General features: G+C 37.5%; 1 protein-coding gene and 1 long non-coding RNA gene across 10 annotated transcripts in view; one reads left to right on the forward strand and one right to left on the reverse strand.

The window, feature by feature from the left end:
- The window catches only part of LOC143474044 (uncharacterized), a 99,514-nt gene that overhangs the window by 45,640 nt on the left and 34,791 nt on the right, over positions 1-19,083 (reverse strand). For 3 of the 9 annotated variants that reach the window (XR_013120678.1, XR_013120677.1, XR_013120679.1), the window contains 4 exons: positions 17,692-17,737; positions 17,404-17,577; positions 14,359-14,489; positions 6,535-6,692 (listed from right to left, as the gene is read on the reverse strand). This is a non-coding gene — a long non-coding RNA (uncharacterized LOC143474044). Of the gene's footprint in view, positions 1-6,534; positions 6,693-14,358; positions 14,490-16,740; positions 16,805-17,403; positions 17,578-17,691; positions 17,850-19,083 lie in introns of those variants that run through there. The other 6 variants (XR_013120680.1, XR_013120674.1, XR_013120675.1 and 3 more) reach the window with 5 other exon arrangements.
- Positions 127-14,525, forward strand: LOC143474040 (myosin-7-like). Its single transcript, XM_076971305.1, has 39 exons — positions 127-142; positions 378-413; positions 563-778; positions 1,585-1,728; positions 1,818-1,974; positions 2,097-2,124; positions 2,220-2,322; positions 2,474-2,566; positions 3,122-3,185; positions 3,285-3,383; positions 3,496-3,599; positions 3,863-4,001; positions 4,221-4,339; positions 5,120-5,269; positions 5,389-5,559; positions 5,661-5,970; positions 6,075-6,154; positions 6,508-6,713; positions 7,428-7,551; positions 7,656-7,792; positions 7,883-8,138; positions 8,233-8,475; positions 8,600-8,776; positions 8,863-9,008; positions 9,431-9,521; positions 9,601-9,990; positions 10,373-10,499; positions 10,583-10,701; positions 10,786-10,982; positions 11,100-11,283; positions 11,818-11,983; positions 12,072-12,196; positions 12,406-12,714; positions 12,818-13,021; positions 13,103-13,399; positions 13,485-13,589; positions 13,677-13,772; positions 13,868-14,002; positions 14,417-14,525. Exons 3-39 carry the CDS (start codon positions 578-580, stop codon positions 14,435-14,437), a joined length of 5,817 nt encoding a protein of 1,938 aa, XP_076827420.1. The 5' UTR covers positions 127-142; positions 378-413; positions 563-577; the 3' UTR covers positions 14,438-14,525.

Raw genomic sequence — 19,083 nt, forward strand, 5'->3', positions numbered from 1 at the left:
AATGTCATCAGTACTGTCACCAAACTGACGCGCGACAATGCATGATATGGTGCCAGCAACCATATTTAGAGAACCCCTTACATTATAAAAGGGAGAGTGGAACGAGTGACCCAATACTTGTTCTCAATTTTGTCATCTAACGGTAAGTTGTCAGGGAAGTCTAAACAAATTCTTTGCTGGGGGGTTGGGTGGAGATCTACTTTTACGGTTTGTGGGATTAATACTGATTCTTTTTTTCTTTATGTAAAGAAATCTATAAGACATTAGACATTTTGGAATCTTGTACACGTTGCACACAGCTGACAATATTTTAAAGCGAAATCAGTTTTAAAATGTATTTTTCAGTCTTATTTTCTGTTTGTGTGCTTCAAGAGCAGTGCACCATCAATTTCTGGAAAGGGGAATCAGCAGATGTGAGTTCATTAAAAGTTAAATTGTGAATGATTTTTATAGCTTTTACTTTTTGTACTTTCATAGGAAACCAGAACAAATTAATTACTTCTGTATTATTAATAGATGGAAACAGTGTAGATTTAGCAACATTTATATAATAACTTCACAGATCACAGGGTAAAAGATGGGAGATGCTCAGATGCAGGAGTTTGGGGCAGCTGCCCCGTATCTGAGGAAGTCAGACAGAGAACGTCTGGAGGCACAAACTCGTCCTTTTGACATGAAGAAGGAATGCTTTGTGCCTGACCCAGAGGAGGAGTATGTCAAAGCAACAATATTGAGTCGTGATGGGGACAAAGCCACTTGTGAAACCTCTACAGGGAAGGTAAGAGTATGAAAGGCTTCTACAAATTATTACTGACACCTGAAATAGTAATATATGTGAAAATGCATATATTAACAGCTAAAAATATTAATGTAGTTAAAAAAAACGTGTGGACCAGATAAATTCTTTAATTGCTTTAGTGGAATGGAACCAAGAATGGAATGGCACATCCAGCCCATTCCCCTGTCTATAGTGGTTTGGTCTATTTCATGTGGTTGTTGTCGAGTTGTCACACCCCCTCATTAGCCTATCCTTTGTCAGCCTGTTACACCTGTCTCTTGTTCTCCCCTTGTGAACGTAAGTGTATTTAAACCTTCATGTTCTGTCCTCCATTTTCGGTCTTTGTCATTAGACTGTCACTGTCTGTCTTCAAATAATAAATGTTATTCATCTGCAACTCTCTCTCGGATTCCCCACTCTCGCTCATGTGTGCTTTACATCACACTTCTCTATTAATAACATTAAACATTCTATTTAAATTACATACTTTTTACAGTACAGTACAGATAACTAATGCAAATACATAATACTTCCTAATACATAAAATACAACATTTACATTTACATTTATGGCATTTAGCAGACGCTATTATCCAGAGCGACTTACAAAAGTGTTACGTAGTTGCTTGGAATCTCCAAGGTAGTATAGATAGTCCTGAACACAAGGTACTCTAAGCTGGAAAAAACCACTAGACGAAAGTCATATGATACCTAACAATTAAGCCAAGTCATTATTATACCTGAATATACAATTCAGGTATAATAATGACTTATAGGTATATATACAATATACTTTTTCCTCTGCAGACCGTGACAGTAAAGGAGGTAGATGTCCACCCTCAGAACCCGCCAAAGTTTGATAAAATTGAGGACATGGCGATGTTCACCTTCCTGCATGAGCCTGCTGTGCTGTTTAACCTCAAAGAGCGTTACGCAGCCTGGATGATCTACGTGAGTTAGACATATGTAGTTCTTTGCCTATACGTTTATTTTATATGGATGTGTAAACCTTAAGTAACCTTAGATTTCTGTCTATACAGACCTACTCTGGCCTCTTCTGTGTAACTGTCAACCCCTACAAGTGGCTGCCAGTGTACAACCAAGAAGTTGTACTTGCCTACAGGGGCAAGAAGAGGAGTGAAGCTCCTCCTCACATCTTCTCTATCTCTGATAACGCCTATCAGTACATGCTTGCAGGTATTTGTTAAACTATTCAAGACAAATGCAATTTGGGTACCAGGGTAGGGTGTGGTGGTAAACTTTTAAAGTCTTTTTATTCATCTTTGAGATGTTAATTTCAACACATTATTGGTTTTCAGATAGGGAAAACCAATCCATTCTCATCACGTAAGTTTGTATTTTTGTTTTTTAGAAAGCAGCTATAGTAACCAATATATTCTGAGTTAATTAAATTGTTCCAAAAAAATTATCTTTCTAAATAGTGGAGAATCTGGTGCAGGGAAGACTGTGAACACCAAGAGAGTCATTCAATATTTTGCAAGCATTGCTGCTGGAGGTATTAAGAAGGACACAAATGATAAGAAGGTTGGAATTATCATTGCTATTTCACAGACATCATAGTTAAACAGTTGTATTTACTAATCCATGCATAGAAAATTTCCAAACAATATATGAAATGCTTATATATACAGATAAATGTTTATAAATTTCATACTATGTACTGCTCTGTACCCAGGGAACTCTGGAGGATCAAATCATTCAGTGTAACCCTGCTTTGGAGGCTTTTGGTAACGCCAAGACCATCAGAAATGATAATTCATCTCGTTTTGTGAGTGTCTGTTACTTCTGGAGTTAAATTTTGTTCATATACTTAATTACATTCATTAACATTTAGAGTTAGAGTAAAAATATATATATATGTGACCAAATATCGGTATTATATCAAGCAGCGACAAATTCAATCTAAGTTAAAAGAATCATCCTTACCTGAAAAGGCCAATTATCACACACATTTCACTTCGCTTGGCAATGGAATGCTACGTAATGGATATATTTGGAATGACAGTATTACATGTGTCTGCATGTGGGGGTCCCACAGGATCTTAACCTTGTCCTCTAACACACTGTGATTCCTCTAATTTGGAGGAGTCCAGCTCATATGCCCATTTTCTATATCTTGTCCCATGTAGTCTCTCTCTCTCTCTCTTTCTAAACACACACACACACACACACATTAGTGTTTCACACTACATATTATTATTATTATTACTACACACACTACTTATTTCACAAAAGTCGCACTGATAAATATATCAGTTACGTACATCTGGATAAAAGCTTCTAAATGCTGAAGATGTAAATATTTCTCATTTGTTTCTAACAGGGCAAGTTCATCCGAATCCATTTTGCTGCCAGTGGCAAGCTTGCCTCTGCAGATATTGAGACTTGTGAGTACATTCCTGTAGCTAACTATAAGGTAAAAAATCTCCTAATTCTGGAAGATATATAAATGCATTGATTATACCTTATTTTACTTGGTAACACAGATCTTCTGGAGAAGTCTCGTGTGACTTTCCAGCTCAAGGCTGAGAGAGACTACCATATCTTCTATCAGATACTATCTCAGAAGAAACCTGAGCTACTAGGTCAGCAAGACAAAGACTACACTAAAGTATTTTACGAAATGTACATAATGAGAAAAATGTTGCCATAAAATTGAACACTTCTCTTTTCTTCTCTTTCTTCTATTTCTTTCAGAAATGCTGCTTATTACTGCTAATCCCTATGACTACGCCTACATCTCCCAAGGAGAGACACAAGTGGCATCTATTAATGATGCAGACGAGCTCATGGCTACTGATGTGTGTAACAAAACAGACATCCATCATCTCACAATTTTATTTTAACAAAGGATTTGTAATTTAACTGTGGTAGCAAGAAAAAAAAACAACAATCATTTAACAATTTTACTATGTAATTGTCAAAGTTTACATGGTAACAATTTAGTTAAATTTATTAAAGCTAAGTACCTTTATTGTTTTAAAAGCACTGTGCTTCAATGTTGTTGATTCTTGAGGTGCAGCAATGTAAAATACCTACATTTGAAAAACACTATGCTCTCTAGGAAGCCTTTGATGTGCTGGGCTTCACCCAAGAGGAGAAGAACAGTATATATAAGCTGACTGGTGCCATCATGCACTATGGAAACATGAAGTACAAGCAGAAGCAGAGAGAGGAGCAGGCTGAGGCTGATGGTACTGAAGGTAAGTTCAAACACAACCATTATGTTTAATACCAGGTACAAAAAACTGACTGACTTTCTCATTTACAGATTTACTGTCTCAGTAAAAGAAACTAACCAACTAACCAGAGGAGGTGCCTTGCCTCTGAGCTAAATGTATGTGTTGCAAACCAATTTATCATGAATAAGAATTAAGTAACTGGACACATTAATAGTTATCATGTTTTTTTTTTTACTTCAGATGCTGACAAATCAGCTTACCTGATGGGTCTGAATTCTGCTGATCTCATCAAGGCTCTGTGTCACCCCAGAGTCAAAGTAGGAAATGAGTGGGTCACCAAAGGACAGAATGTCCAGCAGGTGGGGAAAAATTATAAAATGTATATAAAAGTGTAGATAAAATGTAAATCAAATACTTCCCCCCAGAGTACTTTGTTGTAGAGCTGGGAGATAAATATTTCCTTAATAACGATAATTTGATAAACTTTTGTTTCTAATTCTCGTCTAAATGGCATCGCCAAAGCAAGCTGAATCATTTAGCGCACCATCACACTGCATGCTGCTTTGCATGCTTACAGTAGCATGTTACAGCCAGTGGAGAGAGCCCTGAGAAAAAAAGTAAAGATGAAGGTCAGCCTTCTGCTCTTGAGGACAAAGAAAGGAAACCTCATGTCCATTGTATGGACATGGTTTGCATATCTTAAGTCTGATCGAGTGCAATTAAGCCCAAAGTACAAAATATCCTGACATGCACTGCAAATTTTGGTAATACTTCTAATTTGTTTTACCATTTGAAAAAAAAATTACATCCTATCGGGTACAAAGAAAGTGTAAAAGTACACTCAGATGTGGTTAGCAAAGCTAGAAGTCAGATTGTCATTATTTGGTCATGGTAATCAAAATGCAAAATGTAAGTTCTATTGAATATTTGAGTAATTTGCATACTGTGCATGTAAGTATTCAGTCTGTGTTTTCAAGAAGGATATTTCTTTAAAAAATGTGACAAATGTTGCAGTTTTATATTGCAATAATTACTGAGGTCTATCAATATAGATAAATTTATCATGCTAACATGTTTGGCCATAATGGCCAGCTTTATTTTGTTGCTTAATATAAATGATTATTTTTTTTATCTATCAGGTGTATTATGCTATTGGTGCTCTGTCAAAGGCTGTTTATGAGAAGATGTTCCTTTGGATGGTTGTAAGAATCAACCAGTCATTGGACACCAAGCAGCCGCGTCAGTACTTCATTGGTGTGTTGGATATCGCTGGCTTTGAGATCTTTGATGTAAGGTTTTTTACTTTTTTGCGTTATAATCCAGCACACCACTTCCAATGTTCTGAAAGTTCCACATAGGGTACTTCTGGTACTTTATCTTTGCTAATTACACTGAATTTCTGTTCCAGTTTAACACATTTGAGCAGCTGTGCATCAACTTCACTAATGAGAAGTTGCAACAGTTCTTCAACCATCACATGTTTGTGTTGGAGCAAGAGGAGTACAAGAAGGAGGGTATTGAGTGGGTTTTTATTGATTTTGGCATGGACTTACAGGCCTGCATTGATCTCATTGAAAAGGTGAGTTCAAATATGAATTGTGAGACATAAGAGTGGAGAAAACAGCATTTTTGCCAAATACTGTTTAGATGCACTAAGGTTCTTTGTTCTTTTATTTATAGCCCATGGGTATAATGTCTATACTTGAAGAGGAATGCATGTTCCCTAAGGCCACTGATGCTACATTCAAAGCTAAGCTTTATGACAATCACTTGGGAAAATCTGCTAATTTCCAAAAACCAAGGATTGTAAAGGGTAAACCAGAGGCCCATTTCTCCTTGGTGCACTATGCTGGTACTGTTGACTACAACATCATGAACTGGCTGGTGAAGAACAAGGATCCCCTCAATGAGACAGTTGTGGGGCTGTACCAGAAGTCCACCATGAAACTATTATCTAACCTGTTTGCAAATTATGCTAGTGCTGACTCAGGTATGTGGATTCAGCTGCATGATGAATTGGTGTAATGCATCATAGAAATAATCTAATATACTGATTTCTGATTCTTGAATAACTCAGATGTATTTTCTTTATAGCTATGGGTGAAGGAGGTGGAAAAACCAAGGAAAAGAAGAAAAAAGGTTCTTCTTTCCAGACTGTGTCTGCTCTACACAGGGTAAGATTAAGGTTTTAGTAAGTAGTATGTAACCCACAGATAGGCTCAAGTGAATATATAGATTTAAGTTTTATACAGCAACAGTGTGTTGCTGTTTTACAGATAGACAAATAGCCAAAATTATTTTACATAGTGAGCTCAGTTTAAAAACATTGTTGGAAATGTGGCATCATAATCTGCTCTTAAATGCCCAGATTTCTATAGCTTTTCTCTTTCCTATTTTGGCATACTTAAATGTAATTTCTCTTTTTTACAACTGTAATTTTTCTTTTAAAACAATTTTAATTGTTTTAAACTTGAAAGAGATGCAGATAAAGCCCATGTACAATATGCTCTATGTGTTCCATCATTAGGAGAACTTGAATAAGCTGATGACCAACCTGAGATCAACTCATCCCCACTTTGTGCGATGCATCATTCCGAATGAGACCAAGACTCCTGGGGCCATGGAAAATCCTCTTGTCATGCACCAGCTACGCTGTAATGGTGTGCTGGAGGGCATCAGAATCTGCAGAAAGGGCTTCCCCAACAGGATCCTCTATGGAGATTTCAAACAGAGGTAAAGGTCTTATCACCTTATTAATGTTTGACTAAAAGCTGAATAAATGTTAGACACATTAAATGGACAACTGGAATTCTACAACAGTTACATGAACAAAGATGAACATATACAAAAACATAATTAAGGAAATAACATTTCCTGTAATGCACACTGCAAATCTAAAAATATGTTCCAGCAGATGTTTACAAACCTTGAGATATAAATGGAACTGCTAATCAGTATATGAATAATTTATGTAATATGTAGATATGACGAGCGAGATAGAATATTTGAATTAATATAATTTGAATTAATTTATAATATGAATTAATTACGTTTTTATTAACCCTAACCCTAACCCAAAGTAAAATTCTAAAGTGCTTCATTGCAAGTACAATGATTCTGTGACGGGTAGGGTGAGCGAAAACAAATGGAAGCGATCACGCCAAGTCTCAGGGAAAAAGGATGGTTTAATATGTAAAGTGCGCAAACCAAAACCCGTGAACTGATCCGAATTAAGGATATAATAACCAGCGGTCAACTGGTACAAAGACAAGACATATATAGATGAACAAACGACCCTCAGGTGAGACGGATCGCGGGCTCCGCCCACCTGAGGGACGAACACAACACCACACCCACAGGACAAGCTGCTGCTGTAGACGGGGGCGACCAGTGGGGGCCGCCGTACCGTGACAGATTCTTGATATACCTTGAATTGTACATTTACAGATATCGTATTCTGAATCCTGCTGCTATTCCTGAAGGGCAGTTCATTGACAGTAGGAAAGGAGCTGAGAAACTGTTGGGTTCCTTAGACATTGACCATAACCAATACAAGTTTGGACATACTAAGGTGCAGTGGTACCACTGACATCAATTTTATTGCATACATCAGTAGTTAAAGATATTTTGTTTTGCAAACATGACCACAAACATGATTATCTCTTATATGTTAAGGTGTTCTTCAAGGCTGGACTCTTGGGTACTCTAGAGGAGATGCGAGATGATCGCCTTGCTCTCATCATCACTGGTATTCAGGCTTGGTCTCGAGGTCTTCTCTCAAGAATTGAATTCCAGAAGATTGTGGAGCGCAGGTAATGTTCCACTTCCTTAATCTTATTTATAATAACTCAAGTATTTTGATTACTTAAGAAATATGTATAACGTGTTGAATCACATTATAGGGATGCCTTACTTGTAATTCAGTGGAATGTCCGAGCCTTCATGGGTGTGAAAAACTGGCCGTGGATGAAGTTGTACTTTAAGATTAAACCACTACTAAGGTCTGCTGAAGCTGAAAAAGAGATGGCCAACATGAAGGAGGAATTCCTGAAATTGAAAGAGGCTTATGCTAAATGTGAGGCTCGCAAAAAGGAACTAGAGGAGAAAATGGTTACTCTTCTCCAAGAGAAAAATGACCTGCAGCTCCAAGTGCAGACTGTAAGATTTTCCCAATTTTAAGAAATAAAATGATAATAGAGTAAGATAGCACAAGATGCTTATATAACTTATTTAATTTTTAATATGAACACAGGAGCAAGACAATCTTTGTGATGCTGAGGAGCGATGTGAAGGTCTGATCAAGAATAAAATCCAACTTGAAGCAAAATGCAAAGAGCTGACTGAAAGACTAGACGATGAAGAAGAAATGAATGCTGAACTCACTGCTAAAAAGAGAAAACTGGAGGACGAATGTTCTGAACTAAAGAAAGACATTGATGATCTGGAACTGACTCTGGCAAAAGTGGAAAAGGAGAAGCATGCCACTGAGAATAAGGTTGAAATTTATTAAATTGTTAATTGTGGTAACATTTAAGAAATGTATTTCTGCAGGCAGGTAAAAAGGTAATTTATACACAAATGTATTGTGATAAAATATAAGAAGTTACTTCTCACGCTAGGTTAAAAACTTAATAGAAGAGATGGCAGCTCTGGATGAAATCATTGCCAAACTGACAAAGGAGAAGAAAGCTCTGCAGGAAGCTCACCAGCAAACACTTGATGATCTTCAGAGTGAAGAAGACAAAGTCAACACTCTGACCAAAGCTAAAGCTAAACTGGAGCAGCAAGTTGATGATGTCAGTGATTGGTTAATCATGTCTGCATTTAAAATGTAAAAACGTTCTTTTACTGTCTTATTCAATTTTTCTTTTGTTCTCTCTAGCTTGAGGGATCCCTAGAACAGGAAAAAAAGCTCCGCATGGACCTTGAGAGGATTAAAAGGAAGCTTGAAGGGGATTTAAAATTGACCCAAGAAAATGTCATGGACTTAGAAAATGACAAGCAACAGCTGGAGGAGAGGCTGAAAAAGTAGGAATCTACTAGGTAGCAATAGTGGAAAAAAAATAGTGGAGTTTGGCAGGATTTCAGGATGAGGAACAGCTTTTCTATCAGAATCAAAACAAAACTAAAGGCTTAAATACATATGGTTATTTCGATGGATGGTAAATAATTGCATTGACTTTGCTGCAACACATATTAGCCTACTCAGTACTACTACTACTTTGATACTACTACTACATATGTATTCTTAACAACAGGAAAACCTGTTTTACCTCAGAAGTACAAAAATTCTCATATAATAAACTGCTCATATGCTGGGCACTAGAATGTTATTCATAGGACATACTATACTGTATATAGAATGCACAGTTCACAAAACATCAAGTAATCATATTTAAGTTACCTGAGGTTTTAAAACAGCAAATAATGTCTGCTTATCAAAAACGCAGGAAGGATTTTGAGATGAGCCAACTCAGTAGCAAGATTGAAGACGAGCAAGCAATCGCAGCCCAGCTTCAAAAGAAACTAAAGGAGCTACAAGTAAATGGCTATCTTTTTGGATCATGAATAAGTAAACGAAATGGTTTTGCAACACTTAATGTAGTACCTTAAACTCTAGGCCCGTATTGAGGAGCTTGAGGAAGAGCTGGAGGCAGAGAGAGCTGCTCGTGCCAAGGTTGAGAAACAGAGAGCAGACTTGGCCAGAGAACTGGAGGAGATCAGTGAGAGACTGGAGGAGGCTGGTGGTGCCACGGCTGCACAGATTGAAATGAACAAAAAGAGAGAAGCTGAGTTCCAGAAACTGCGCAGAGACCTTGAAGAGGCCACTCTGCAACATGAGGCCACTGCTGCAACTCTGAGGAAGAAACATGCTGACAGTGTGGCGGACCTTGGAGAGCAGATAGACAACCTACAGAGAGTCAAGCAGAAGCTTGAAAAAGAGAAGAGTGAACTGAGACTGGAGCTGGATGATATTGTCTCCAACATGGAGCACATTGTCAAGGCCAAAGTATGTACATTACAGTTTGTTTAATTTTCCTCTTCATCTTCGCTATTCATAATGTAACTCCCACACCAACTTTACGCCAATATGGCTATCCAATCCTAATAATAACAAAGAGGGACAATGCAGAGCACATTGTCAAGGCCAAAGTAAGCACTTTACTATCTCTTTGGTTTTTCTCTTCTTCTTAACTATTCATGTCTATTATCCCACACTAATTTTGCCTTCTCCCATAACTATGTAGAGCCATTATGGCTATCACTCCTAATAATAGAAAGGGTCAATGCTAATACATAGTCCCCAGAAATTATGTTTTTGTAAATCTTATTTTCTTTGCTTATTTACTTTTATTTTTCATTGTATTTCTTATGTTGATTCTATGTTCTAGACAAACTTGGAAAAAATGTGCAGGACTCTGGAGGACCAGATGACTGAATATAGAACTAAATTTGAGGAAGGACAACGCAGCATCAATGACTTCAGCATGCAAAAAGCTAAACTGCAAACTGAAAATGGTAAGGACACGACCAAGAGATGTGATATGTGCCAGGTATAAAATACTGACAGATGTAAAATTCTGAAATACTTACTTTGAAAGGTGAACTTACAAGGCTGTTGGAAGAGAAGGATTCCTTGGTATCTCAGCTGACCAGAGGCAAGCAGTCTTATACCCAGCAGATTGAGGATCTCAAAAGACAACTTGAAGAAGAAGTGAAGGTATCGCCACAATTTGTGCTTTCAAATATATAGTTTTTATTCTATCTATACACTATTTCCCTTTAATCAACTATTTTCTTCCAGGCCAAAAATGCCTTGGCCCATGCAGTGCAGTCTGCTCGCCATGATGCTGATCTGCTAAGAGAACAGTATGAGGAGGAGCAGGAGGCCAAGGCTGAGCTGCAGCGCAGTCTGTCCAAGGCGAATTCTGAGGTGGCTCAGTGGAGAACCAAGTATGAAACTGATGCCATCCAGAGGACAGAAGAGCTAGAGGAGGCAAAGTAAGAAATAAAAAACAAATAATTTTCAGTTTTTCATCTAGGACTTAGCCTTTATGAGCCAGCATAAAGAATTTGAAATTTTATTGTACAAGAAATGTTCAAATTTTCTCTATCCAGGAAGAAACTTGCTCAGCGCCTGCAAGATGCAGAGGAAGCTGTGGAAGCTGTCAATGCCAAATGCTCTTCTCTGGAGAAGACCAAGCACAGACTCCAGAATGAGATTGAAGATCTCATGGTTGATGTGGAAAGATCTAATGCTGCTGCTGCAGCTCTGGACAAGAAACAAAGAAACTTTGATAAGGTAACAATGTGCTAGTAACACATTACCAGTTTTACCCAATTAGATTTACCTACTTAGTTTTGCACAGATCTGCATACTAGTTTTACTAGCCTCAATTTGTAAAAAAGTTTCATGTATCTTTAATTTTCATGTACAAAGCAGTTGTACAAAATACAGAATCAATTGTGAATTGGCAATCTGACTTCATAATCATCGATCAATGTTAGAAAAAATATATGCCTCTATTTCTGCTTTTGCATTTGGATTAAAAGACTAGAGGACATTCCTGAAGTGTTAGAACACTTTTACTTCCCTAAGCTGACTTGATGTAGAATTTGATTTAAATGCCACATTTACGCTAAAAGTAAAACTAGTGTTCTAAAACTATTTGTTTGTTGTAGATTACATGACACTACCATAAGATATCATACCATGGTCATTTTTTAATTAAATTAAGGTATATGGAGTTTTTATCCAACATGTGTATGGGTAACTACTAGTCATCACAATGCCTATTCCTAACCATAACTAATTTCACATTTTTGTGTAAATCAGATCCTTTCTGAGTGGAAGCAAAAATATGAAGAGTCTCAAAGTGAGCTAGAAAGCTCCCAAAAGGAAGCTCGATCTCTAAGTACTGAACTGTTCAAACTGAAGAATTCTTATGAGGAGTCTTTGGACCATCTGGAGACCATGAAAAGAGAAAACAAGAATCTTCAAGGTAGCCATACTTGGCCCAGTTTTCTGGCACATCAATATTACTTGTTCTACAAATAACATACTGATCAGCAGTACTATTTATTAAACAGAGGAGATTTCTGACCTCACTGAGCAAATTGGTGAGAGTGGGAAAAGCATACATGAACTTGAGAAGATCCGAAAACTACTAGAACAGGAAAAGGCTGAAATTCAGGCTGCACTGGAAGAGGCTGAGGTACCATGACAAAATTATTTTCTGATATAAACAAATTGATACTGTTACTACAAATGCAGAAAAAATGCTTTCGAATTTCACTACACTTTATGAAACTGGGCTTTTTTTTGCTGTATTTTGCATGAATAACAGTATACAATTTCAGTGGTTGTATAGTGAAGAATAAATTCTGTAAATAATTATTAAATGACTCACTTGTAATGTAACAGGGCTCCCTTGAGCATGAGGAAGGAAAGATCTTAAGGGCTCAGCTTGAGTTCAATCAAGTGAAGGCTGATATAGAGCGTAAGCTGGCCGAGAAGGATGAGGAAATGGAGCAGGCCAAGAGAAACCAACAAAGAGTGGTGGACACCCTGCAAAGCTCTCTAGAGTCTGAGACTCGCAGCAGAAATGAAGCCCTCAGACTAAAAAAGAAAATGGAGGGAGACCTAAATGAGATGGAGATCCAACTTAGTCAGGCTAACAGGCAGGCAGCAGAGGCCCAAAAACAACTCAAGAGTCTCCATGGACATATGAAGGTATAAATGCCTGTAAAGTGATATGCAAGGAAAGTACTAAATATTGAAACATTTTCTTTTCAACTATGAATATTTGCTTAATTGTGGACTTTTACTTTTGAAGGACACTCAACTACACCTGGATGATGCTCTGCGTGCTAACGATGACCTCAAAGAGAACATTGCTATTGTGGAGAGGCGCAACAATCTGCTGCAGGCTGAACTGGATGAGTTGAGGTCTCTGGTGGAGCAGACTGAGAGAGGCCGCAAACTGGCTGAGCAAGAATTGCTGGATGTGACTGAAAGGGTTCAGCTATTGCACTCTCAGGTAGTATTTAAATGTCTCCTCTTGTGAAACAATACATTTATTACAGACATAGTTAAAAGAGCTTCGGTAATATATTTATAGAACACCAGCCTGCTAAACCAGAAGAAGAAGCTAGAAGGAGACACTGCCCAGCTTCAGACTGAGGTAGAGGAGGCTGTCCAAGAGTGCAGGAATGCTGAAGAAAAGGCCAAAAAAGCAATCACTGATGCTGCCATGATGGCAGAGGAGCTGAAGAAGGAGCAGGACACCAGTGCTCACCTGGAACGCATGAAGAAGAACATGGAGCAGACTATAAAGGACCTGCAGCACCGTCTGGACGAGGCTGAGCAAATCGCCATGAAGGGGGGCAAGAAACAGGTCCAGAAACTGGAGGCCAGGGTCAGTTAATTAATTTACTTTCAAAAGAATGTAAAAATATTAGCTGTCTGAATTCTTTAAAAACAAGCGTTACATATTTTTTTAGGTGAGGGAGTTGGAAAATGAGGTGGAGATGGAACAGAAAAAGTCTAGTGACTCTATAAAGGGAATCCGCAAATATGAGAGACGCATCAAAGAGCTCACCTACCAGGTTCTTTTGGTTTTTATCACACTTTTTATCATGTTAAAAATATGTGCATGAATGATAAAAATGCTTATTCCATAATTTTATTCACAGACTGAAGAAGATCGTAAGAATCTGGCTCGTCTCCAAGACCTGGTAGACAAATTGCAACTCAAAGTGAAGTCTTACAAGAGAGGTGCAGAAGAGGCTGTAAGTGCATCACTAACATTTAGTGAACTAACAATTTTTGCAATTTAGGGAACATGAATCATATTTCTTTATTTTTTGTGTATGCTTTTTTTCAGGAGGAACAGGCCAATACCAATCTGAGCAAGTTCCGCAAGCTGCAGCATGAGCTGGATGAGGCAGAGGAGAGGGCTGATATCGCTGAGTCTCAGGTCAACAAACTGAGGGCCAAGAGTCGTGACATAAGCTCCAAGGTGTGTTAATTCATTCATAATCATTTTATATTTTTCAAATCTATACTATTTTGCCCACTTATCCTGATCAACTGAAGTTAAGATTTAAAAATAGCTAATGAAGCTTATGTTCATCAATGAGCATTATGCAAAGTGTATGTTGAAATCACTATACACTTGCAGTTCTTTTACTTGCTATGTAAAGTCAAACATTTATCACATACCATTAAGACTTCAAGCTTTAATGTGGCATTACTACAGTTTTAGGTGTGGTGATGTGGGTGTTTTAATTGGCATTTAGAGTAAAGTTGAAAATCTTGTATGCAACTCCATTACTGTATGATTACTGAATAAGGTGCTAAAAGGTGGTCTCATACCTTTGCTTCATGTTTCCTATACCATTTGCTTTTCTTTGTCATTTTCTGTCTCTCACAGAAAGGGCACGATGAAGAGTGAAGCAAACGCTTGGCTCTCACTCTGGTTCAATCCTTCGCTTTGACTCCAACAACTGTAGTTAAACAGAATAAAAATATTGTGCAATTAACTTGTTGCTGCACTATTTCTTCTTTTCATAATGAAAAGCTATATATATATACACACACACATACAGTTGTGGTCAAAAGTTTACATACACTTGTAAAAAACATAATGTTATGGCTGTTTTGAAGTTTTCAATAAGTTCTACAACTCTTATTTTTCTGTGATAGAGTGATCGGAACACATACATGTTTGTCACAAAAAACAGTCATAAAATTTGGTTCTTTCATAAATTTATTATGGGTCTGCTGAAAATGTCACCAAATCTGCTGGGTCAAAAATATACATACAGCAACATTAGTATTTGGTTACATGTCCCTTGGCCATTTTCACGGCAACTAGGCGCTTTTGGTAGCCATCCACAAGCTCCTGGCAAGCTTCAGGTAGAATGTTTGACCACTCTTCTTGACAGAATTGGTGCAGTTCAGCTAAATGTGATGGTTTTCTTGCATGAACCTGTTTCTTTAGCACTGTCCACATGTTCTCAATGGGGTTTAAGTCAGGACTTTGGGAAGGCCATTCTAAAACCTTAATTCTAGCCTGGTTTAGCCATTCCTTTACCACTTTTGATGTGTGTTTTGGGTCATTGTCTTGTTGGAACACCCAACTGCGCCCAAGACCCAACCTTCGGGCTGATGGTTTTAAGTTTTCCTGCAGAATTTGGAGGTAATCCTCCTTCTTCATTATCCCATTTACTTTCTGCAAAGAACCAGTTCCACTGGCAGCAAAACATCCCCAGAGCATAATACTACCACCACCATGCTTGACAGTAGGCATGGTGTTCCTGGGATTAAAGGCCTCACCTTTTCTCCTCCAAACATATTGCTGGGTGTTGTGGCCAAACAGCTCAATTTTTGTTTCGTCTGACCAGAGAACTTTCCTCCAGAAGGTTTTATCTTTGTCCATGTGATCAGCAGCAAACTTCAGCCGAGTCTTAAGGTGCCTTTTCTGGAGCAAGGGCTTCTTTCTTGCACGGCAGCCTCTCAGTCCATGGCGATGTAAAACACGCTTGACTGTGGAGACTGACACCTGTGTTCCATCAGCTTCCAAATCCTTGCAGACCTGCTTCTTGGTGATTCTTGGTTGACTCTTGACCATCCTGACCAATCTCCTCTCGGCAGCATGTGATAGCTTGCGTTTTCTTCCTGATCGTGGCAGTGACACAACTGTTCCATGCACTTTGTACTTGCGTATAATTGTCTGCACAGTTGCTCTTGGGACCTGTAGCTGCTTTGAAATGGCTCCAAGTGACTTCCCTGACTTGTTCAAGTCAATAATTCGCTTTTTCAGATCCACACTGAGTTCCTTTGACTTTCCCATTGTAGCTTTTGTAGCTGAGTCTAATCACTGGGTCAAATGAGCCCTATTTAAATGGGCTCATGAGAAGTCAACAGCTGTAGTCAATCAGAATCACTTACAAGAAGTGAAGAGGCCATGACATGAAGCTAATTTGATTGACACAACTCGCTACATCACCAAAATTGACAAATTTTGTTGCTGTATGTATATTTTTGACCCAGCAGATTTGGTGACATTTTCAGCAGACCCATAATAAATTTATGAAAGAACCAAATTTTATGACTGTTTTTTGTGACAAACATGTATGTGTTCCGATCACTCTATCACAGAAAAATAAGAGTTGTAGAACTTATTGAAAACTCAAGACAGCCATAACATTATGTTTTTTACAAGTGTATGTAAACTTTTGACCACAACTGTACATATATATACTATACATACTATATATATATATATATATATATATATATATATATATATATATATATATATATATATATATACACACATACATACATACATACATATATATATATATATATATACATATATATATACACACATACACACACTTATATATATATATATATATATATATATATATATATATATATATATATATCAATAGCAAACTTTCAGTAGCTTTAGAAACGCAATAAACAATAATATCTGTACTAGATAACTTCTTAAGCAAAATAAGGTTCCACAGCTCCATGATCCTCGGAAGCGGAATATGTAAACAACGCGCACAAGGGCATCAAAGGAATGAATCGAAACTAGCAAGCGGTGGTACACTAAGGACAGCTAGCATCGCCACAGCGGGCGGAAATCATCATACAGTTAGGCCCGCCCACTAAGAGGGAAGATATGATTGGTCAATTTTGCTGTCATTTGAAACTGGTATTGCGCTGAATTATAACTACCTGGCCCTCTGTAAATGAACAGCGAGACCACCAAACACCAACATTCTGCGGAGGCATCACAGTCCTGATAGGGGGAGACACAGACTCACAGGCTTCCACTTAACCCCTCACATTCCAACACAGATTGAATATACACAGATAGAATAGATATATTTGCTTATATTTTTGTAATTGTTTGTATGTCGATTGTCAAACTGTAAGTAGATAAAATAAAATAAAATTGAATATATAATTGATGGTTCCCCACTGCTATAGTTTAAAAAATAAGTAAATTCTTTAAGAAATAGCTTGGCAGAGTGTGAAGACTGTGGTAGATAATACCACACTTCCATTAAAGTTCCATACTCAATACTACAGAATTGAGAAATGTTGCTCATTTCCTTGAAGTGATAATTCAGGACATGCGCTTCAATGCCTGTACACTCTCTCCATCATTAGAATAGCTAGCTAACTATGTGTGTTAAAATCCCTCTGCATTTCAGAAAAAAAGCAATATCAAGCCTAGCATCAGGTCATACTGATTGCCAAATCAGTTCTCAACAGAACTGTCAAAACAGAACATTCAATAGAAACATTTATTCATAAAGATCCGATTTTCAAAACCACCTATATAAAACATTTGACAACATTTTAGATTTTTAAGAAAAGAAGAGAAACCCTTACCTCTCTCATAAGAGTTCTTCTGCTCTAGCTGCTGGTGGCTTGGTGATTGAGTGCCATAAAAGGCATGATGCACTTTTGATGGATTATAAAAGCCACAGAAAGTCCTAAAACAGATTTCTTCAGATTTTGCTTTGTAGCAAAATGTACAATTCTGCTGTTATGTTGCTGTACATGCTGTATTAAACATGCAAAATATGTAGAACAATTACATAAAAATTTAATTGTAATTTGTAACCTGTATATGATATATATGATATATAATTTCTTATATTTTCACAACTGTCTCACCTTAAAATATTTGTGTTCCCTTCTCTCAACTGCAAAGCACTCCAATCTGTAAAAAAATTAATAAATAAAAACAAAAATACAGATCAGGGAAACAGGACCTACTGGAGACTCTGAAGCCCACTGTGTGCTGAGCTGTCTTGGTGCTGTTCAAGGTGATGAGCAAGCCAGAAGGACAACGGTGATTAGAGGAGGAGTCTACACTGAGCAGCTGAGAATTAGAGGTGGTGGTGGTGGTGGGGAAGGGGGGGTGGGGGGGTTGGTGTTCAAATGTTCCAAGATCATCCAACAACGGTGCAATCTTAAACCAGATCACAGCACACTTGGGCTATATTAGGAGTTCACTTGCTGGATGAGGGGCCCACAAGTTTGCACAAAGAGGTATCTATATACAGGGTCATCTCTACGTGATGTAGAAAAACTATACAACTGTTGTAATTATACTAATTATATCTTCATGTCTGACTGGATGACCTTCTGGATATGTGTACTGTATCATTAAATGTAGGCTAAATGAAGAGACATACCATCAGCAATATGAGGGCTAAACTACACAATTTTTCCTGACTTGGTGGAGCCAAATAATTTTAACCAGATTTTTCAGATATTAAATAACTGATTTTAAGATATTAAATAACTGATTTTAAGATATTAAATAACTGAATCCATATTACTTTACATCAACTGTTTTCTGAACTTAAATAGTCCATACAATAGAAATACCATAAAAGTTGCAACATCTATAACATGATTCTTTTATTTATGACCCTGGAGACCTTTAGAAGTGAAGCATCGGCCCCAGACCTACAGGGCCACATGCTAGCTGCTCTTCTCAATCAAGGAGAGGCACTCAGGAGGAATTTCACAGTGTTATCTTTGTACTCAAGGACAATGGCAAAGAAACAATGTGCTATGCAAAAGACTGTGGCCATGGTGCGTCCTTGGTTAGTCCATAGATATTTATATGCATATAAACAAGTGCATATGTAGTGCAAGTGCATTATCTACTCAAATGTAGATAATTTTTATAATGGAACAAAACACACACACACATACACACATATATACACATACATAGATTTATACATACATACATACATACATTTAGATACATACAAACACACACACACACACACACACACACACACACATTTCTTCCTGTAAACGCACCTTACACTATAATGTACAATCATGACATTTGACTTAATGACAACATGACAACTTGACTTAACTATATGGTTTAAATTAAACATCACAATGTTAGTACTAAATCATAGTTTTAATGTGTTATATGTATGTTCCATTAGTTAATATACATTAACACTTGTGGCTATGAAAGACAGAGAGAAAACCAAAGGAATGAAAACATAACTCACAGTTATTGCAGCCGAGTTG

This window comes from Brachyhypopomus gauderio, chromosome 13 (assembly GCF_052324685.1).
Source record: "Brachyhypopomus gauderio isolate BG-103 chromosome 13, BGAUD_0.2, whole genome shotgun sequence".
Taxonomy (NCBI): domain Eukaryota; kingdom Metazoa; phylum Chordata; class Actinopteri; order Gymnotiformes; family Hypopomidae; genus Brachyhypopomus; species Brachyhypopomus gauderio.

Coding starts and splice junctions, on each gene's coding strand:
- LOC143474040 (XM_076971305.1), top strand. CDS start 578: ATGGGAGATGCTCAGATGCAGGAGTTTGGGGCAGCTGCCCCGTATCTG. Junction 779..1,584: donor GTGAAACCTCTACAGGGAAG/GTAAGAGTATGA, acceptor TTTCCTCTGCAG/ACCGTGACAGTAAAGGAGGT. Junction 9,991..10,372: donor AGCACATTGTCAAGGCCAAA/GTATGTACATTA, acceptor TCTATGTTCTAG/ACAAACTTGGAAAAAATGTG.